Source organism: Palaemon carinicauda, chromosome 1 (genome assembly GCF_036898095.1).
Source record: "Palaemon carinicauda isolate YSFRI2023 chromosome 1, ASM3689809v2, whole genome shotgun sequence".
Taxonomy (NCBI): Eukaryota; Metazoa; Arthropoda; class Malacostraca; order Decapoda; family Palaemonidae; genus Palaemon; species Palaemon carinicauda.
In genome coordinates, this window is record NC_090725.1 from 212,967,432 (window position 1) to 212,989,688 (window position 22,257).

Here is a 22,257-nt window from a genome sequence, read left to right on the forward strand (position 1 = left end):
TTCTTTTCTTTTTCTTCAAACGTTAATTTTTTTTTTTTTTTTACTTCAAACACACTGAATCATTCATTTATGGGCACACTATGGTCTCCATCAGCTTCAGGTATATCTATCAAATTATTTCCTTCATATGTTCCTTCTAACGTTGTCTTTCTTCATCATCTGTTGCTACAACAGAGCCATCTCTCTTTTTGATGTGCATATGCTTCTTCTTCTTTGCCCCAATCGAGATTTCATTTATAATTTTATGAGCATTTCTGACACCATAGCCACTTCCTGAATCCATACCTTTGTCAGCTTCATCTGCTTCACTGTCTACATATTCACCCCAGTCATTCCTGGCTTTTCTTTTGACCTCACTGTCAATATTGGAATACTTAGCACGCTCTACCATGAAATTTTCACTACTTTCTCAAAAACTTTCAACAATCAATTTCTGTCTTTGTTTCCTTTTTATAGTATCTCAAGTATCATTTGATATCCATGGCTTTCTCCTTGGAACTGCTTGTGCCAAGGCTTCACTACCAACTGACTGATAAAAGTTCTTGATATCATCCCATCTTCATTACCTGTCTGTTCATCGTCTCTTAAAGTTTCTAAGACTGCAAATCGATTCCTAAATTCAATCGAAAATGTTTTTCTGTGCTCTTCTTTTAAAATCTTAGTTGTATCAAACCTAGGTATTCCATCCGTCTTTCTGTTGGGTGCTTTCAGTTTTAATTTCAGTGTGGCAATGAGGAGCTGGTGATCGCTACCAATGTATGCACCCCTATAGCTTCTTACATTTCTCAGCGTCCTCATTCTCTCTTTATTAATGGTAATGTGATCTATCTGATTTTTGTAATTGCCACATGATGAAGTTCATGTATACTTCTTGATGTTCATGTGTTGAAAAAGAGTACCTCCAATGGCAAGATTTTTGATAAACAGAAACTTATGAAATGTGTTCCATTTTCATTTGCAACTTTGCCAAGGCCCTCGACACAATCGTCACATTCTCATTCCCTTGATTATTTCTTCCAACTTCAGCATTGAAGTCGTCAATCACAATTTCTATATCTTTCTCTGGGATCTCATCTATTACACTCTGCAGTTCTCCGTAGTATTCACCTTTCCTTTCTTCATGGGAATCATTTGTTGGGGCATAGCAAACTATAATACTCATATTTCACTACTTTGATTTGAACTTTGCTAGTAACAATCTACCATTTTCAGCTCTCCACTCGGTTAATGCCTTCCCTGCTCTTGGTGTCATCATTTCTACCCCTTCTCTTCTAACTCCATCTGATCTTCCTGAGTAGGCTACACACACACACACACACACACACACACACACATATATATATATATATATATATATATATATATATATATATATATATATATATATATATATATATATATATATATGCCTTGGTCCAAAGTTTCCTTACCAATCCCCTTTCAACGTGTTTCACTTAGGGCCAAGATATCCAAATTACTGTATATTTCATAAATTCACTCTCCACTTACTGTAACTTCCAAACCTGATTCATGGTTCTAACATTCCAATTACCTATTTTCAATTTTTCTTTAGTATTTTTAAACCGGAAGATTCTTAGCGCTCTCTCTCTCTCTCTCTCTCTCTCTCTCTCTCTCTCTCTCTCTCTCTCTCTCTCTCTCTCTCTCTCTCTCTGTAATATCATGCGTCACTTATTCGTTTTTTTTCTGTAACTGATAATAATCCGGTTTCCATTGTTAAATTCCACTATGCAAGCACTATCTTACAGGCATTCCTAGGTTAAGATTTGCCGTTATTCTTGACAGTATAGCATAAGTGTAGGGCCGCTATTCGTATTATGTGATTCATTGCCGAGCAGTTTTTCATACAAAAATGAAAAAAAAAAATAAGGCCACATACATGACTAAAGGATGCACCCAGTCCAATACAAGGTAATGCAAATCATTATTCACATAAGTATTCCCCCATTCATACACAATGAAAATTATATGTATTTTGCTACAGGAATGTTCGATTAACACGAAAATATAGATCTTTCTCTCAAACCATCATTTAGTGACCCTAAGGGCGTACATACCCGCACCTCAAAATAAACCTATAGGGCGTATGGAAAACCAAGTTACTTTCCCAGAGAAAGCTTACGCCGGATGTACTCGTTCCTCACAATTTCCTCTGCACGTCAAAAGCTGGCGAAGTTACACATTTCCTTTTAATTATTGTTTTATGACACGGTTAACTTAGACCATGGCGGGATACAGTTCGCATTAGAAATTGATCTTAGATGTTATTTACAAGAGTTTGCTTTCTTAACATAAAGAAACATATCTTATTTTCCAAAGCAAATTTACACATAACTTTAAAACGTCTCATTAACCAGTTTGATACGCAGTTTCGGGGTATCAGGTGCTAAACAGAAAGGGTAGGCTACGATTCAAATATCTAGCAGGGTTTTCCGTAGAATTGCCTCTAAAACAAATCACTCAAGTTGTGACATGCCAAGATCTTTATGAATAACAGATCCTACTCCAATTCACGTAAACTTTTACTAATTAGAATAAATCGGAAAGGAATACCGATTTTAGGAATTTGAAGTTCGTAATCTAACGCGTGCAGCGTCTTGAGGTCAAACTGCGTTTATACGCTGAAGATGGGCTTTGGATGGGTCACTTTACATGTCTTCAGTTTACCATTGTACGTACATAATCTTTAACATATTTACTGAGACATACAGACTGACTTTTAATCTATATGATGTCACAATCAAAAATATATATATAAAGAGCTGTGTGCCATTTCGAAAGTAGGGTGTTGATTTATTTGAAAAAAAAAATATACATCGTTGAACTTAAAATGGACAAAGAATGGAAGAAAATTATATCTAACATGAAAAACTCTCGTCAGAGTTATAAGTGTGAATGACATTAGACATGACTCAATATACTTTTCTCTGAGACCCGTCATTAAACTTTCTTCTTCCGGTGTAATATTTCTGTCACGAATTCACGATCAAGAAGGCTATAATGTAGAGTTATGAACCCTCCAGCCAATTGAAATTTCTGTTAGATATCTACAAAACAAAATATGATTGGCTCATTATCAATGTTATCTGGAATATTAAGTAAAAAGTAAATGATTTATTAATAAATAGGGAAGACCGTAATGAAGACGAACTAGTTGCTCAGGCGGAATGTTTCAGTCTAGTACGCAGTGGTTGGAATGGGGGAAAATTGCTAGGGGAAAAGTTAAGGATGTCTGCTAGGGGGCAAACACAATGTTACCAGGATGGTTTGTTTTGACCTAATTTCTGTATTCGCGAGACACGATGGGTATTCTTCATCATTATTATACATCTGGGGTACATATAGTTACTAGACGAATAGCTGACATTATATTAATTTCTATTCAATCAAATCATCCTATTAACCCTGGACGCCTATTAATTTAAGTTTCCAAATAGGAAAATCAAATTACCAAATTACAATATAAAAACATATGAATTTCAAATATATCATGGTATATGTAGGACCTAATGTTTTAGAAGTAATATCCTTCAAGTATATCAACGACAAATAAAAAAAAACTAATATTGGGGCCGGTGGAACTCGATAGGTGCTGCTAGGGAATTTTTGCTGTGTTGTAGGGGAAGATGGCCGAGGTGCAGGGGAATTAGTGAATGGTGTTTTGGACTCGGTAGTAAGTCACTAGTAGTGCAACAAATAGTCGAGTCGTGACTATTACCGCTAAGCAGGATTCCTTAACCCCTCTCATTTGACACAATGAGTAAGGGAATAAGGAATTTAGTGTCAAAAAGAAAAAGACGGTTCAAAGAAGATGGCTACGACCTAGATTTAAGTTGTATCCTTTGACATACCTCACATTCGAGTTTTGAACAATCTTTAATGATAAAATAATGTGGGTATTAATTTCATGTTACGCAAGTGTAATTTCTGGTGAATGTTAAAGTGTATTTCTCCCAATGCAAGACCGACTATATTTTCGATGTGTGTGCCTGTGCTTGGCACCCGAAGCGAGTGCCAAAGTAGAGGTTAGGTATTGGTGCCATTCCAGAAACTCCTCAGGTGTGTCCGATGGATGTGTCAAAATTCTGTCAGATGGTTCGATCATACTTATAAATATTATCTGGATAGGGCAGACCCTCATCTCTGTAGAAATGACGAAGCTTTTGATGTAAATATCTAGTTGACAAAATGAAAAATGTGGTCAGCCAAAGCCTATCCCATTCTGTAGTAACCTCCTGTAGGGTATAGGGCTTGCTGTATGGTGCACTTGAGCTACATACAGACAATTATTTGCCAGCATTTTAATTAGCATACAGGTTACAAAGAAAACAAATTTACAAGTTGAACAAGCAGCATTGGACTGTTAAACCTCATTAACCTAGGTTATGGCATGTGTCATATCAATTACGGTGTGGTTGTGACAAGGTTATAACTATAGCATGCTAACTGCTGCCTTACAAGAATATTCATAGGCCTATTTCTATTGCGTTAAGATACGTCATTACAACAAATTTAACCTTCCCTAACCTCGTCTGCCTAATAGTATTACTGTATTACAATCCTGGGTTAATATATGATATTCTAATTTCTAGCAAAACTGGAACTTGCTATAAGAAATGGACAAGTGCTGGGTCGTTTGATACTTTTCGCTATGTGTTTATTAGGGGCTGGGGCATAATAACTTACGTATCGGTCGATTAAAATGTGAAGGATGTTTCTCACTTTAAGTCCATTGTTTACATCTGAGAGACTAAAGAGGACTTATTGTGCATGCATCTTTTTCCCATGGTTTGGGAGCTTTCTGTGTATTTACAATGACGTATTTGTCAAGTGGTATTTTTTAAAGCAATTAACAGCTTACAAGTACTTCTTCATAAGTTCCCGGATATTGTTCTACAATAGCAATTTTTTTCCCACCTTCATCTTCAGTTTCTTCTTAACCACAATCTCATTAAGATGTCTTTAAGAAGGAACTGAAGGGAAGCACATCAATCTATATCGAAATTTAGTGTAATTTTGTTTATGTTGGCAATTGATTAGGATGGAAATGCTCTCCATTCAGCGTAAAGGTATTGTTACTTGTGAATTAAAAAATAACAGCGAAATAATGCCTCATAGGTCAGATTCTGACTTAATTTTCAGGGAAGGCTAGCACATTTTCTACTGCAAATCTTTTGTCAAGATTGCCAAGAAAAAAAGGCAACAGTGTCAAGCATAAGGTAAGGAATTATTTGTGATTCACTTTTTCATGATGGAAGGATTTATTTGTGATTTACTTTATCATAATCTAAGGATTTATTTGTGATTTACTTTTAGTTTGTGACCTGGGAAGGGGGTGTCCGGCTAGCGGTTGTGACCTGGGAAGGTTTGTGTCTTGGGAGGCAGGGTCCAGGTACTTGCACCCCCAGCTAGGGGTTGTGACCTGAGAAGGGGGTTCCGGGTTGCTTGCCCTCCCCCCCGGCTATCGATGTGTGACCTGGGAACTATTAGGTTAGGTTAGGTTGGTTTGTAAGGTTCTGTACCCTCTTACAAATCTCAAAAGTTATATAATCACGTTTTGGCCAATTTTCAGCCTTTTACATGAACCATATATTTTTCCAACTGGTTAGTTAGTCCTTATTTTACATTTCTGACCATTATTATTGCTGCAAATCACTCATTTATGACATTTTCCCACCCAAAAAACCCCGGTTTCCCACTGGGGTTCCCCATAATTGTCTTTATATAAGGGGGGTCCAAAAACTCATGAACGGGTGGTTTGCCCCCATTAATCATGGTCAGAAATGCATAAAACACAAGATATCAAGTAGGAAAAATATATATATAGTTAATGTATTTGGCTAGAAATTAAAGTATCATATTACCCAATTCTGTCTCCATTGATAATTACCATGACTATATGTTGGAGTTTCAAGAAATATATAGGGTATTTATAAATCTAAGGTAATCCCATTTTGCTGACCTAAATTGTATGAAGTCCCCCCCCCCAGGTTAACAGAAATTTTTTTTAATTACCTTTACATGAATAACGAAATGTTTCTTAGACAATTTAAATACAATAAATTTGATTGGTATGAATAAAATTGTGTAGATAAAACTAACTTACCACTTTCAATAAAGAGCAGTAATAGAGTATATGTAGGCTATATCATCTAACCCAAATATCTGGGTCCTAACCTGATCAGGGTTATTTGCCCTTCTGGATCCTTCAAACCTACCAGATTATACATTATTTTAATTTATATTGACCTCTAAACCATTTGTAAATAAGACTGTTCAAGAATTTTCTCATTTAGATAACCTTTATGCTGAAGTTGTAGAGTAAATATTTACAGAATTTTGACAGTGACTACCAGGAGATTGTGAGTTGCTGAATTTATGAATTACTTTAGACAATTTCTTTATGGAAAACACATTAAAACATACAGTAGACCCCCGCCATACAACATTAATCCATCCCAGAGTTGGTATCGTATGGTGAAAATGTCGTATGGTGGGCAATAGAATAGCTAATGCGTGCAAAACCCCAGGTAAAAACATCAAAATTTTATATACATATTAAAAATAAGTATCAAAATAGTATAGCAAGTACTGTACTACTTATATATACAGTAATATACATGTACAGTATATGATTAAATAACATTATAGATAGAAAATATATACTGTACTGCACTGTACCGTAAAGGAAAAATGAAATTTTATTTACCTTTGGAGTGACGTGACTTGACCTGGTAGTGGGTGGAGGCAGAGGGGGGAGGAGACGGCAGATATAAAAATGTATCAATGCTAATTATGTTACACTTAATAATAAATTTTATTTATCACACACTTGAAATTAAAAAGGCTTTTTTTTATTTATTTTTTTTTTTTTTTGTAATTTTTTTATGAATTTTTTTTTTCTAGAACTTGATTTTCAATATTAAACTTACCCGATAATCATGTAGCTGTCAACTCCGTTGCCCGACAGAATTCTATGGAGGGATACGCCAGCTATCACAATACTAGAAGGGGGTGTACTTACCAGCGCCACCTGTGGCCAGGTACTATAGTACTTCTTGTTGACACCTCCTCAATTTTTCCTCTGTCGTGCTTCCGGCAAGACGTTCTGGGATACGCTTATGATCTTCGAGTATTTTCACGGCTAATTGGTGAAGTATTCTCTCAGATTTCGGCTGTCGCTTTACTGGAAACCTTCTTATATTAGCTAGATAGCTTTTATATAGTCCTGATTAACGGTTAACGATCTTTTGCTTGATTTTGGAACCCCCTTTGGCTAACTCTTTGGATTCAAGATGTCTGACATTTCGCAAGCCCCCTCCCATAGACGATGTAGGTCTTGCAATAGGCGTATTCCGAAGGCCTCGGTAGATCCTCACACCGCTTGTTCTGACTGTAGGGACAGGCCCTGTCAGTTAGAAAATCGATGTGAGGAATGCACCGGACTTTCGGAACTTGAATTTGTCCGTCTTTTGAAATATTCAACTAAGTTAGAGAGAGGTTGAGTTAGGAGGAGTTCTTCTCACTCTTCCCTTTTTTCCTCACCTCATGATCCCCTACCTTTTCCTACCCCTGTAGTGGCTACCCCCGAACCTACTATTTGCCCTCCGCCTGATATGTCTGTTGTTTTGCGTGCTATTCAGGCCTTAGGCGATAAAGTAGAGTCAGTGGTAAGTGATCATAAGTCTCTTATGGCCGAAGTCAAGGAGCTTAAGGTCAAGAGTGCAGTGGGTGGAATTAGTGCCAGTGCTGTGACGAGTGCTAGTGTCAGTGCAGTGCCAAGTGCTAGTGTCAGTGTCAGTTTGGTGCGTGAGGATACTTCTGTGCGAGCCAGTCGTCCTCCCAGTCTGGGACCTCTTGCAAGCTCCCAAGCCCAGGGGAGAAGCAATGTCGAAGGGCATAAGGGTTCGTCAGGCCTTGTTCGGCGCACAGAAGTATCCTCGGTGGTTGCGGGCGTGTCTTCCAAAGACCGTCACTCCCACCTGCAGACGATTGAGCCCGTCTTTTTCTCGTCCGCTGATCAACTGTCAGGGAAGAAACGTTGGACTCAGGTCTCGAGACCACTTAAACGCAGAGTCCAGTCCGCGAGTGCTCAGCCAGGTTGCAGTCATTGGCTCAGCTCTGACTCGCCGCAGTCATCAGTCGACTGCACTCCGCCCAAGAGGAGTAAGGTTCTGCCACAACAGAGCTCGACTGTTAAGGCTTTACCTCAGCCTACTGTAGTTTCTGCCGACCCCAAGTGGACTCTACTACAGTCCATGCAAGCTCAGCTTTCGGACTTGATGCGTGAGTGTCGGGCTGAGAGTGTTGCGCCTCCGCCTCCGCCTACACTCCCTCCGCCTGCGCTCGCTCCGCCTGATCGCAGTACCACCTGCCAGGCGTACGATGTTGAGCCACGTTCTGAGTTTGCTGTTCCCAGTGGTGTTCAGCCTCCGCCTTCCTTAAGGCAACCTTTACAATGGGATCAGGAGGATTATACCTCTCTTCCTCCGCCTCCACTTGCTGCTCCACCAGTGATGCAACACTCGGTTGAGGTACAACAACCTCTCCCGTCCATGAGTCAGTCTCCTCAGCTCTCGCTGCAGCGAGCTCAACCCTCCACAAGGCAAGCACCACAACACCTTAGCCTTGCGCCTCAGGAGCCTCAGCTTGCGAGACATTTACCTTGTTCTGCGCAGCCTCTACCTCATCACGCTCCGCTCACACCACAGGAACAGGAACTTGCTACTCCGCTTCCGCCAACCGCTCAGCAAGCGCAACCCTTGGGTTCAACCACTCATGCTAGGAGTCAGCCTCCTCCACCCATGCGCCTTCCTGCTGCTTCGTCTTTTATTCAGCCTTTGCAGTCTGAGCCTCAGGTTTTCCCTCAACAGTTACTAGAAGAGGAAACCACTAATATTGTTCCTACTCGTTCTGACTCTGCTGTTCAGCATTCTTGTCCGATCTCTTCGCTACACTCTGGTGATGAGGCGTCTGATGATGAGGCGGCACACCTGGATCCCTCGTCAGACGTGGATGAATCCAAGCCTTCTCCACAGTCTATTGACTTTCGTAAGGTCTTGGCTCTGCTTAGGGAGGTTTACCCAGACCACTTTGTCTCTGCTATTCCCCGCTCTCCGCCATCTGAGTTTTCGCTGGGCATACAGCAAGCTAAGTCCACCTATACTAAGCTAGTCCTAGCAAGGTCCTCTAAGAGAGCGTTAAGGATCTTAGGGGAGTGGCTGCAGACTAAGCAACACCTTGGCAAAACTTCTTTCATGTTCCCTCCGACTAAGCTCACTTCGAAAGCGAGCGTTTGGTATGCCACAGGAGAAGCACCAGGCTTGGGAGTACCTGCCTCTGCCCAGGCTGACTTCTCAAGTCTGGTAGACTCGCCTCGGAGAACTGCAATGAGGCGCTCTAAGGTTTGTTGGACCTTCTCAGACCTTGATCACTTACTGAAGGGAGTATTTAGAGCATTTGAGATGTTCAACTTTCTAGACTGGTGCCTGGGGGCCCTCAGCAAGAAGACCTCTCCTGCGGACAAGGATTCTGCCATGCTATTAATGTCCTGCATGGATAAGGCCATTAGGGACGGATCTGGTGAGCTTGCGTCGATGTTTGTATCAGGGGTTCTGAAGAAAAGGGAACAGCTGTGTACCTTCCTTTCCTCCAGCATTACACCTTGTCAAAGGTCACAACTCCTTTTTGCTCCGCTCTCGAAGTTCCTCTTCCCCGAAGAGCTGGTTAAGGACTTGTCTGCTGCCCTGATACAAAAGGACACACACGATCTTGTAGCCTCATCGGCTCGTAAGTCTAAGGTTGCTACCTCAGTCCCCAAGACTTATCGCTCCCCAGTGGCTGATACCCCTGCTACGAGGTTCATACCGCCCTTTCGTGGTAGAGCCCCCAGCCGAGGAAGCTCCCGTTCAGACTCTTACAGGAGCAAGTCTAGGAAAGGCTCCAAGACATCTAAAGGAAAAAACTGACTCTCCGCATCTCCAGACAGCAGTAGGAGCCAGACTCAAGATCTTCTGGCAAGCCTGGGAGAAGAGAGGTGCAGACGCCCAGTCTGTCAGTTGGCTGAGGGACGGTTACAGGATTCCATTCTGCCTCAAACCACCTCTGACCACATCTCCCATCAACCTCTCTCCCAACTACAAAGAAGAGGACAAGAGGCTAGCATTGCACCAGGAGGTGTCGCTACTTGTGCAGAGGAAGGCAGTGGTTATAGTCCGGGACCATCAATCCCCGGGCTTCTACAACCGTCTCTTTCTTGTGGCCAAGAAGACAGGAGGTTGGAGACCGGTGCTGGACGTCAGCGCGCTCAACGCGTATGTCACCAAGCAGACGTTCACGATGGAGACGACGAAGTCGGTCCTAGCAGCGGTCAGGCAGGAGGACTGGATGGTCTCGTTGGACTTGAAAGATGCCTACTTTCACGTTCCTATTCATCCAGACTCCCAACCTTTCCTGAGATTCGTTTTTGGAAAGGTTGTCTACCAATTCCAAGCCCTGTGTTTTGGCCTAAGCACAGCTCCTATGGTGTTCACTCATCTGATGAGGAATATAGCAAAATTCCTACACTTATCGGACATCAGAGCCTCCCTCTACTTAGACGACTGGCTGTTGAGAGCCTCCACGAGTCGTCGCTGTCTGGAGAATCTCAACTGGACTTTGGACTTAATCAGAGAACTGGGTCTGTTAGTCAACATAGAAAAGTCTCAGCTCATTCCCTCCCAATCCATTGTGTACCTGGGAATGGAGATTCGGAGTCAGGATTTTCGGGCTTTTCCATCGGCCCCCAGGATAAGCCAAGCCCTAGAGTGCATCATGAGCATGCTGAAGAGGAGCAGTTGCTCGGTGAGACAGTGGATGAGTCTCACAGGGACCCTTTCATCACTGGCCCTGTTCGTCGAGCTAGGGAGACTCCACCTCCGCCCTCTTCAATTCCATCTTGCAGCTCATTGGGACAAGGGCTCGACTCTCGAAGCAGTCTCTATCCCAATCACCCAAGAGATGAAGACCACTCTCCTGTGGTGGAAGAACAATCTCCTTCTCAGGGAGGGCCTATCGTTGGCTATTCAGACCCCCAATCTTCATCTCTTCTCAGATGCATCGGACTCGGGCTGGGGTGCGACCTTGAACGGACGGGAATGCTCGGGAACGTGGAACGAGGAACAGGGATTACTCCACATCAACTGCAAGGAGCTACTAGCAGTTCATTTAGCCCTGCTGAACTTCAAGTCCCTCCTGCTAGGCAAAGTGGTGGAGGTGAACTCAGACAACACCACAGCCTTGGCTTACATCTCCAAGCAAGGAGGGACCCATTCGAGGAGCCTATACGAGATCGCAAGGGACCTCCTCATTTGGTCAAGAGGTCTAAACCTCACTCTGGTCACGAGGTTCATTCAGGGCAATATGAACGTCTCAGCAGATCGCCTAAGCAGAAGGAATCAGGTCATTCCCACGGAATGGACCCTCCACAAGAGTGTGTGCAACAGACTTTGGACCTTGTGGGGTCAACCTACCATAGATCTGTTTGCCACCTCCATAACCAAGAGACTTCCGCTGTACTGTTCCCCTGTTCCAGACCCTGCAGCAGTTCATGTGGATGCTTTTCTACTGAACTGGTCCCATCTCGACCTTTACGCATTCCCACCGTTCAAGATAATAAACAAAGTTCTGCAGAAATTCATCTCGCACGAAGGGACACGGCTGACGCTGGTTGCTCCCCTTTGGCCTGCAAGAGAATGGTTCACAGAGGTACTTCAATGGCTAGTCGACATCCCCAGGACTCTACCTCTAAGAGTGGACCTTCTACGTCAACCTCACGTAGACAGGTTGCACCCAAACCTCCACGCTCTTCGGCTGACTGCCTTCAGACTGTCGAAAGATTCGCTAGAGCTAGAGGCTTTTCGAAGGAGGCAGCCAGTGCGATTGCCAGAGCAAGAAGGGTTTCCACTCGTAGAGTCTACCAATCTAAGTGGGAAGTCTTCCGGAGCTGGTGTAGAGCCAATTCAATATCCTCTACCAATACCTCTGTGACCCAAATAGCTGACTTCCTTCTACATCTTAGGAATGAGAGATCCCTTTCAGCCCCTACGATTAAAGGGTATAGGAGTATGTTGGCTTCAGTTCTCCGCCACAGAGGTTTGGACCTTTCTTCCAACAAGGACCTTCAAGACATTCTTAAGTCTTTTGAGACGTCTAAAGAGCGTCGTCTATCCACTCCAGGCTGGAACCTAGACGTAGTCTTAAGGTTCCTTATGTCACCTAGGTTCGAACCTCTCCAGTCAGCTTCCTTCAAGGACCTTACCCTCAAGACTCTTTTTCTCGTCTGCCTTGCAACAGCTAAGAGAGTCAGTGAGGTTCATGCCTTCAGCAAGAACATTGGTTTCACGACCGAATCTGCAACATGTTCTTTTCAGCTCGGATTCCTAGCAAAGAACGAACTTCCTTCACGTCCTTGGCCTAGATCGTTTGAAATACCTAGCCTCTCCAACATGGTAGGTAACGAACTAGAGAGAGTTCTTTGCCCTGTCAGAGCTCTCAAGTATTATCTTAAGAGGTCTAAACCTATTCGAGGACAGTCAGAAGCCTTATGGTGTGCCATCAAGAAACCTTCGAGGCCCATGTCCAAGAACGGGGTTTCGTATTATATAAGGCTTCTGATTAGAGAAGCCCATTCTCACTTAAAGGAGGAAGACCTTGCATTGCTGAAGGTAAGGACCCACGAAGTAAGAGCCGTAGCTACTTCGATGGCCTTTAATAAAAACCGTTCTCTGCAGAGCATAATGGATGCAACCTATTGGAGGAGCAAGTCAGTGTTTGCATCATTTTATCTTAAAGATGTCCAGTCTCTTTACGAGAACTGCTACACCCTGGGACCATTCGTAGCAGCGAGTGCAGTAGTAGGTGAGGGCTCAGCCACTACATTCCCTTAATCCCATAACCTTTTTTAACCTTTCTCTTGAATGCTTTTATTGTTGTTTTTATGGTTGTTACGGTAGGCTAAGAAGCCTTCCGCATCCTTTTGATTTGGCGGGTGGTCTATTCATTCTTGAGAAGCGCCTGGGTTAGAGGTTTTGTAGAGGTCCTTTAGTAGGGGTTGCAACCCTATATACTTTAGCACCTTTGGGTTGATTCAGCCTCCAAGAGGAACGCTGCGCTCAGTAAGGAAGACGAACTTAAAAAAGAGGCAGAGTAACGGTTCAATTCGACTTCCTTACCAGGTACTTATTATTTCATTGTTATTTGAGATAACTGTTATATGAAATATGGGATACTTAGCTATCCTTTAATCTTGTACACTGGTTTTCACCCACCCCCCTGGGTGTGAATCAGCTACATGATTATCGGGTAAGTTTAATATTGAAAAATGTTATTTTTATTAGTAAAATAAATTTTTGAATATACTTACCCGATAATCATGATTTAATCGACCCTCCCTTCCTCCCCATAGAGAACCAGTGGACCGAGGAAAAATTGAGGAGGTGTCAACAAGAAGTACTATAGTACCTGGCCACAGGTGGCGCTGGTAAGTACACCCCCTTCTAGTATTGTGATAGCTGGCGTATCCCTCCATAGAATTCTGTCGGGCAACGGAGTTGACAGCTACATGATTATCGGGTAAGTATATTCAAAAATTTATTTTACTAATAAAAATAACATTTTTATGCAGTAAAACTTCTTCATCTTCGCTTTCGTTTCTAAGCTTTTTTACTAGAATCACTAATATCATCTTTGCTTTCTGACACTTTTCTTTTGGAGAAATATCCATCTAAAGAAGCCTGTTTCTGATGACTCCTCAAAATATTTCTAAAATGACTCGTGTACCTGTCATTAACACTCTCCTTAAGACGACCTGTGTGAAGTTTTTGTGGGTGTTTTTTTTTTTTTAATAAATCTCGTAAGGTTTTCATACCTACCGATAGCTTCCCTTATTTCTGCCGATGTCGTTTTTTCTGACTCCCCTCCCATCCTCGCCCCCACTAGAGTGGTGCTCTTCTTGAATGATGGTCAACTGCATTGCCTCCAACTCCTTCAAGTCTTCAGTCGTAAGCTCCTCCCTGTGCTCTTCGATAATGTTATCGACGTCAGCCTCGTCGACAACAAGCCCCATGGACCTCCCGGTTGAAATTATTTCCTCAATATCACTCTCAGGGGCAGGATCATCAACGGCCTCGTCTTCGGTCGAGGGTTCGAAACCTTTGAAGTCGCGTTCGGCCACGGAGGGTTAGTTGAGCGATTTCGGTCACTTCGAAGCATCTTCTGAACAGATGCTTCGTGTAAAGCTTCTTGAAGTTGGCAATCACTTGCTGGTCCATAGGCTGGAGGAGAAGGGTGGTGTTCGGTAGCAGATAGAGAACCTTGATGAAGGAGAAGTCCAGATGTATGTTGGCCTTGAGGCCAGGAGGGTGAGCAGGGGCATTGTCCAGTACCAGGAGACATTTTAGAGGAAGACTGTTCTATTCTAAAAATTTCTTGACAGCAGGACCGAAGCAGACGTTTACCCACTCAAAAATATGGTCCGCGTGACCCAGGCCTTGGCATTAGACCTCCAAAATACAGAGAGCCTATCCTTCATGGTATTTTGTGCCTTGAAGACACGAGGATTCTCAGAGTGGTACACCAGTAGGGGCTTAATTTTTAAGTCCCCACTGGCATTTGCACAAAATGCGAGGGTAAGTTTGTCCTTCATCGGTTTATGGCCAGCAAGTTTCTTTTCTTCTGCTGTGATATATGTACGACGGGGCATTTTCTTCCTGAAAAGGCCAGTTTCATCAAAGTTAAACACTTCTGAGGAATGTAGCCTTCTCTGGAAATTAATTCCTCAAACTTCTTGAGGAATTTGTCTGCTGCTTTCTTTTCAGAACTGGCCGCCTCTCCATGCCTGACGACTGAGTGAATACCAGTCCTCTTCCTAAAGTGATCAAACCATCCATGAGAAGCCTTGAACTCTGGGGGGCTTGCTGTGACATTCCTTCGTCTCCGCCGTCTCTCTGGGCTTCCACGAGATCGGCGAAGATGGCGCTCGCCTTGTGCGAAATTACCGATTGCGTGAGTGTATCACCAGCGATTTCCTTCTCTTTAATCCATAGTAGAAGGAGTCTCTCCATCCCGTTGTTGATTGAGGTCCTTCCACTGGCAAGGACAGTCCTGCCTTTAGAAGACTTACTTGCTTTAATGGCTTCCTTGTTCTTGATAATTGTACCAATCGTTGACTGGTTATGGCCATATGCACTAGCGAGGGTAACGATGTGCATGCCTTCTTCGTATTTCTTTATTATCTCCAGCTTCGTTTCCATAGTAATCATCTTCTTACTTTTCCCTTTAACATCACTAGCAATCTTGGGACCCATGGCTAACGAACTAAAGTTGGAATTAAGCACTAAAATGCAAACAAAACCGATATCACAAGCCCTCACACGAGATCAAGTCTTTATGAAACACGCGAGATTCTGAACTGAGCGCACGATCAACAAAGAGAGAGAGAGAGAGAGAGAGAGAGAGAGAGAGAGAGAGAGAGAGAGAGAGAGAGAGAGAGAGAGAGAGAGAGAGCATCGCATCGCATCGCTCTCAGGCATTGTGGGAGGGATTTTGGCCAATAGCGTATCGGCATCTTAATGACGCCGACCAATAGCAGACCAGCTTCTTAGTGACGTATGAGTGTGGTGAGAGGCGAGTGACTCGCTCAGTCATATGCGTACTGACCGCCAAGTTTGAATTTTGGAATTCGATGCCGTAAGGTGGGGAAAATGCCGTAACAAGGGGACGAAAAACATCGTACAGTATTCCATACCATAACGTGACAAAAACGTAAGCTGGGGATGCCGTGCGGTCCATTGTAAATCTTATTTATTGATAAGATTGCAAGTTCCCGATTTCCTATTTGTGAGTGTTTTGACAATTTTTGAACGTAAAACGCATCGAAACATAATTCTTATTTATTGATAAAAAGATCGTGAGTTTCTGATCCAGTTTCTGAAACAGAATATTTTGGTGTCAGAGGACTACAACTCCAATGCTTCCTTTTAATGTATGATAAGCAAGCTTTGATAATTTTTTGGAGCATGGGAAAAATGAGTTCCATGGTGGTGTAGCCCTTGAAATGTATGGATACTACAATGTACATCAGGTTAAGTGGGGGTTACCTCAATTCAGTACATATTCCCTGAATTATTTCTTACAACTCGAACACAACAGTGATTATTTGATGGTTTTGATAAGCATTTTCAATGAACTGTTAGGTTTGGTCTTCATTAAAATATGCCTTCGCTCCAATACTATAAATTTCCAGTACCAATTGAAATCAGAATTGTTTGAAACAATAAGTATGAAGTAGGTGATTGAATGATACTTTAATATTTAGTTAAATACATGATCTATATATTTTTCCACTTAAGTAATTATCTTATGTTTTATCATTTTTTTACTGTGATTTGTAGTGTAAACAACCCATTTTTCTACCCCACTATATCAATACACTTTTGTGGAATGCCACTGGGAAACCAGAGTTTGTTCCGTAACTTACATACAAACCACGCTATTTAATAGGGGTTATTACTTTCGGCGTAGCTGAAATGACGAGCCATTAGAATTTTAACGAGGGTTTACTACCCCACCGCTAGTTAGCGGGGGGTAGGGAGGGTAGTTTGCTAACACCTCCCCCTCACACACACACACACACACCTGTGGTTGAGCTCACTTTGCTCTCGGCTCGGGTGGTAGTCGGACGTGTCTGCTTTCACCCTCGCCTTTCTGACAGCCAATTAATGCTTTTTGCTTTTCCTTTTACAGGTGTGTTTGAAGTTGGCCTCTGCTATCATGCGAAAGTGTCCTGGATTACCCGTCCGCCCTTCTGGTATGTTTATGTCGGCGATCGATACGGACCCTCACACCCTTTGTGCTTATTGTAGGGGCCAACGGTGTGATAGAACTAATAAGTGTGGTGAGTGTAGGGAGTGGTCTTTCTCCCAGTGGGAGAGGTTTTCTCGGCGACGGAAGAAGAAGTCCAAGCGGGATATTTCTCCTTCGAAGGTTTCTTTGAAAGGAGAAAATCCCAAGGACTCTTCTTCCGTTTCCCAAACCTCCTCCGAAGCTCCCGCTCTATCGGTTTCTTCCGAGAAACTGTCGAGTGGTAGTGTAGGCCATAGTTCTGTTGCCCGAACTCGGGGTTTGGGAGAGGGAGTTGCCTCCCATAGCGAGGCAGCTCCTCCTCCTGCCCCGGGGGAGGATTTGAATATTAATTTGTGTAATAATGATTTATTTCAGCTTTGATCTTCCTTGGGGCTTGAGGGTTCGCCCTCCAAGGAAGCCTTGTTTGACATGATCCGGTTGGGGGCCGCTGTCAAAAAATCGCCGACTTTGGCAGAGGTTGATCCTCTGTCTATCGTCGACGTTGTGGTGGCAGAGGCTTTTGATGCGGTATCTCAGACCTCTGCACCTGATTAACCTGATGTAGCTGAAGGCTTAGTTTCTCCCTCTGCTCATCCTTTGAGGGAGGAACTAAGTCCAACAGTCTCTCCTGCCGGTGATTCTTCCCCTCGGGGGAGTTCACTCACAGAGACTCCTCTTCGGAGGACTGCTGACGGTCAGCTCGCTGACCCCACGGCCCCCAGAGGGCGCATACGGCGTAAAGCTCGCCTTCCTCTTCGCCGGAGAGGCCTTCCTTCACCTCACAAGGGTGTGAGGAGGCGCCTCTTCGGTTCATCGTCTCTGCCGCAGTCCGCCACAGAGGAGCCTCGCCATCTTTCTCCGACTCTTCCAGCTACAACCCTGGACCTCTCTGCGGATCATTCGCGATCCCCTTCGGTGGAAGGTCGTCCTTACAAAGGACACGTCGACCTTCCACCTGTCAGACCTGCTGACCTGCCGTCGCCGTTCCTGGTTGCTGATGCGCTGTTAGCGCCGACACGTCCTGTTGTGAGACAGGCAACGGTCCTTTCGGGGCAACAAGGGCGTATGCGCAAGTTGACACATACGTCCTTTACGTGCCAGTGCTCAATTGCGCGCCAGCGCTCATCTGCCGACGATGCTTCTGCTAAAGCGCGTCAGTGCTCACCTGTGCGACAGTGCTCACCTGCGCGCTAGCGCTCTCTTGATCGCCAGCGCGCTACTGCGCGCCTTCAACCTTCTGCGGGCCATGCGCGTCATCGTTCTCCTGCGCGCCAGCGCTCCGCGCCAACGATCTCCTGCGCGCCCACAATCTTCTGATCTGGGCGCAGTAGGGAAGTTGTATACTTCCCCTGCTCGTCATCGCTCGCCAATGTGCCGTCCATCTCCACCTGCGCGCCATCCCTCGCCAGCATGCCTTCGAGCGCAGTCTCCCACTCGCGCCCACGCCCATCTCCCCAGCCTGATGTGCGTACTCATGCGCGCGCACCCAACAGTATCATCGCCCGCACGGGTTCTTCAGTCTGACCCTGTGTGCCCGCGCAACCTTCCTTCTGCGCACCCTCTGCTGTCTCCGGCTCGCGCTCCTACGGGCCATCGCTCGGCCGCATGCACCCTCACTATCGCACTCGCACGCCAACAGTCTCCCGCGCGCAACCCAGGGTATTTCCCATCGCGCGAGCGCCAGCACGCTTCCCAGCGCGATCACCAACCCCACACGAGAGGCTGAAGGACAAGGCGCGGCAAGGTTGTCATCGTCGCATCCCCCCCCAGCCAAGCGCAAAACAGCGCGCTCGTCGGGGGGGGGGGGAAGGTTCCAGAAAGGTCCGGGGACATTTCTTCTACTTCATCCTCTTTGTTTCAGGCGAACCCCCCTTTCGTAACTCCTCCCAGGGATCGGTCGATCCATTTTCCTCCAGAGGGAGTATCTTACAGCGTAACCGTCAGCCAGCAGCCTTGGTTTGGGACACTGGTCAGAGCGGTCATGCATGCGTTTAAGCCTGTTCTCTCTGACCTGGGCCACAAATCCTTGGCAGCTTCTACTCCCCTGAAGAAGAAAAGAGGAGTTTCAAACGTGGTAACTTCTCCGAGGGCAAAGAGATTCCTCCTCGGGAGGGCAAAGACATGGTCTTGGACCGAGTCTTTGGGACTCAAAAACCCTCGAAGGCCTGTGCGTTTTTGCCCTGGTCTCAAGGGGTCAAGAGTGCCAGAGACAAGATCGAAGTCCAGCTCTCCGAGCTTGCCTCCTCCTCGTGTCCAACAGAGGAGGTACTTCGACATCGTAGAGGAGACTTGTTTGGCTCTTCCCCTTCACCATTCGTTGGAAGAGCTTACCAGGGGAGTCCCTCTTGAGAGACTCTCCAACCGGCAGGTCTCGTTCTCGGCAACGGAGATCCTTAGCCAGGAGAAGGTCGCGAAGTGTGCCATGCTGGCCACTTCGTGGCTGGATATCTGGCTAGGGACCATAGGCATCCTGATACGTTTGGAGGATTTATCCAAAGAAAGTACCAGGAAGGCTATGGAGACCTTTTTACTCTCGGGCACTCGCACGATCGAGTTTCTAGCCCACCAAGTCTCGAACTTGTGGGCTAACACCATCTTGAAACGTCGAGATGCGGTGTCTGAGAGTTTCCATCAAAAGGTCCCAAATACCGAGATCAGCAGGCTCAGGCATTCTTCCGTTATGGGGAAGAACTTGTTTGAGCCTAGGGACGTGGAGCAGGCCGCTGAGAGGTGGAGGAAGTCCAACCAGGACTCTCTCCTACATAGGGCTCTGACATCGAAGCCCTATAAACATCCAGCAGCCACGCCCTACCAAGACCACGAAACCGGCAGCTGCAGCGAAGACGGTGGTGTCTAAGCCCTTTCCTGTCAAGGACAAGAAAGGCAAAAAGTCCTCCAGGGGAGGAAAGAATCCTAGAGGGACCGGCCGAGGCCGCAAACGCTAGGATTGGCAGTCCCCCTGCATGTCCACCAGTGGGGGAATGCCTACAAAGTTGCGCGTTCAGGTGGCAGCAACTCGGGTTCAATTCCTAGACGATTTCCGTAATCAGTCAGGGATATCGCGTCCCGTTCACAACATCTCTACCTCCCTTGACAGCAGATCCAGTGTCGTTGAGCTCCCTTTCCATGGGATCAGCAAGGGGGCAAGCCCTTCGGGCAGAAATCCAGACCATGTTGAAGAAGGGCGCTCTCCAAGAGGTCCTCGACGGGTCTCCGGGCTTCTTCAGTCGTCTCTTTCTTGTAAAGAAGGCATCTGGAGGCTGGAGACCAGTCATCGACCTCTCGGCTCTGAACAAGTTTGTCAAACAAACTCCGTTCAGCATGGAGACCGCAGACACGGTCAGACGCAGTGAGACCGCAGACACGGTCAGGCGCAGTGAGACCGCAGACACGGTCAGACGCAGTGAGACCGCAGACACGGTCAGACGCAGTGAGACCGCAGACACGGTCAGACGCAGTGAGACCGCAGACACGGTCAGACGCAGTGAGACCGCAGACACGGTCAGACGCAGTGAGACCGCAGACACGGTCAGACGCAGTGAGACCGCAGACACGGTCAGACGCAGTGAGACCGCAAGACTTCATGTGTACACTGGATCTGAAGGACGCGTACTTCGAGATCCCAGTCCATCAGTCTTCAAGGAAGTACTTAAGATTCAGCCTAGACAACAAGGTTTACCAGTTCAAGGTGCTGTGTTTCGGTCTCCACAGCACCACAGGTTTTCACCAGAGTGTTCACCCTAATATCGTCGTGGGCACACAGGATCGGCATCCGTCTCCTCCGTTATCTGGACGACTGGCTGATCCTAGCAGACTCGGAGTCAGCCCTTCTTCGACACCGAGACAAACTTCTGGGACTTTGCCAAGATCTGGGGATCATGGTAAATCTCGAGAAGTCCTCTCTGCTTCCCACTCAAAGACTGGTATACCTAGGCATGATCATAGACTCCAATCTCCACAAAGCCTCCCCATCAGACGACAGGATAGCAAGGCTGACGAAGGTCGCAAGCCCTTTCCTCAGGCGAGAAGAACTTCCAGCCCAATCGTGGTTACGTCTCCTCGGTCACCTCTCATCTTTGGCTCGTCTAGTTCCCAACGGTCGCCTCAGGATAAGATCCCTCCAGTGGCGACTCAATTCTCGGTGGAATCAGGGATATGATTCCCCGGACGTCATGATCCCTATGGGACCTGCGGAACGGACGGACCTCCAGTGGTGGGTGACAGACGAGAATCTACGAAGAGGAGTGGATCTTCTTGTCCTCCCCCCGGGTTTGATGCTGTTTTCGGACGCCTCAAAGAAAGGGTGGGGGGCCCACGTTCTGCAACACAGGACCTCAGGCCTGTGGTCAGAATCAGAAAAGTGCCTCCATATAAATCTGCTAGAGATGAAGGCCTTATTCCTGGCACTTCAACAGTTCCAACAATACCTGGCGGGTCACTCTGTGGTGGTGATGAGCGACAACACCACAGTAGTGGCTTACATCAACAAGCAGGGAGGTACCTTTTCAAAGCAGCTATCCCATCTCGCAGTAGAGATACTGAGATGGACCGAAGTCCACTCGATTCCACTATCGGCACGTTTCATTCCAGGCAAGAGGAATGTGCTCGCCGACAGCCTGAGCAGAGCATCTCAGATAGTGAGTACCGAGTGGTCTTTGGATCATCTAGTAGCCAACAAAGTCCTAACTTTGTGGGGTTCCCCGACTGTGGATTTGTTCGCGACAGCGTTGAACTTCAAGCTTCCGCTGTACTGCTCCCTAGTCCTGGATCTCAAGGCGCTCTGGCAAGATGCCTTCCAACAACGGTGGGACAACATCGACGTGTACGCCTTTCCCCCGTTCTGTCTGATGAGGAGGGTGCTCAACAAGACCAGAATATCGATGAATCTTTCGATGACCCTTATAGCTCCACTATGGCATCACGCTGAATGGTTTCCGGACCTTCTGCAACTCCTAATGGAACTTTCGAGAGACGAGAGAACTTCCTCCGCGACACGAGCTACTCAGACAACCACATGCCAACATCTTCCACAAAGCCATAGCTTCGCTATGACTTCACGCCCGGAGACTATCCAGCATCTCCTCGCTGAGAGAGGATTTTCGCAACAAGTTGCGGTTAGGATGTCTGGACATCTGCGAAAGTCATCCGCATCTGTCTACCAGGCAAAGTGGAAAGTCTTCTGTGGTTGGTGTCGTGGAAGGGGTATCTCTCCACTCGATGCCACTATTCCAGCAATAGCGGAGTTCTTCGTGTATTTGCGGGAAGAAATGCACCTTTCAGTCTCGGCGGTGAAGGTTATTGCTCAGCCTTAAGTCTAGCCTTCAGGCTCAAAGGAGTGGACATTTCTTCCTCGCTGGA

At 45.6% G+C, this 22,257-nt stretch overlaps 1 protein-coding gene across 9 annotated transcripts in view; it reads left to right on the forward strand.

The window, feature by feature from the left end:
• Positions 1–3,644: 3,644 nt before the first annotated feature.
• Positions 3,645–22,257, forward strand: part of LOC137653925 (phosphatidylinositol 3,4,5-trisphosphate 3-phosphatase and dual-specificity protein phosphatase PTEN-like) — a 487,265-nt gene continuing 468,652 nt past the window's right edge. For all 9 annotated transcript variants that reach the window (XM_068387566.1, XM_068387584.1, XM_068387557.1 and 6 more), the window contains exon 1: positions 3,645–3,853. In XM_068387566.1, the coding sequence (XP_068243667.1) occupies positions 3,775–3,853 (79 nt within the window). In that variant the 5' untranslated portion in view covers positions 3,645–3,774. The remainder of the gene's footprint in view (positions 3,854–22,257) is intronic.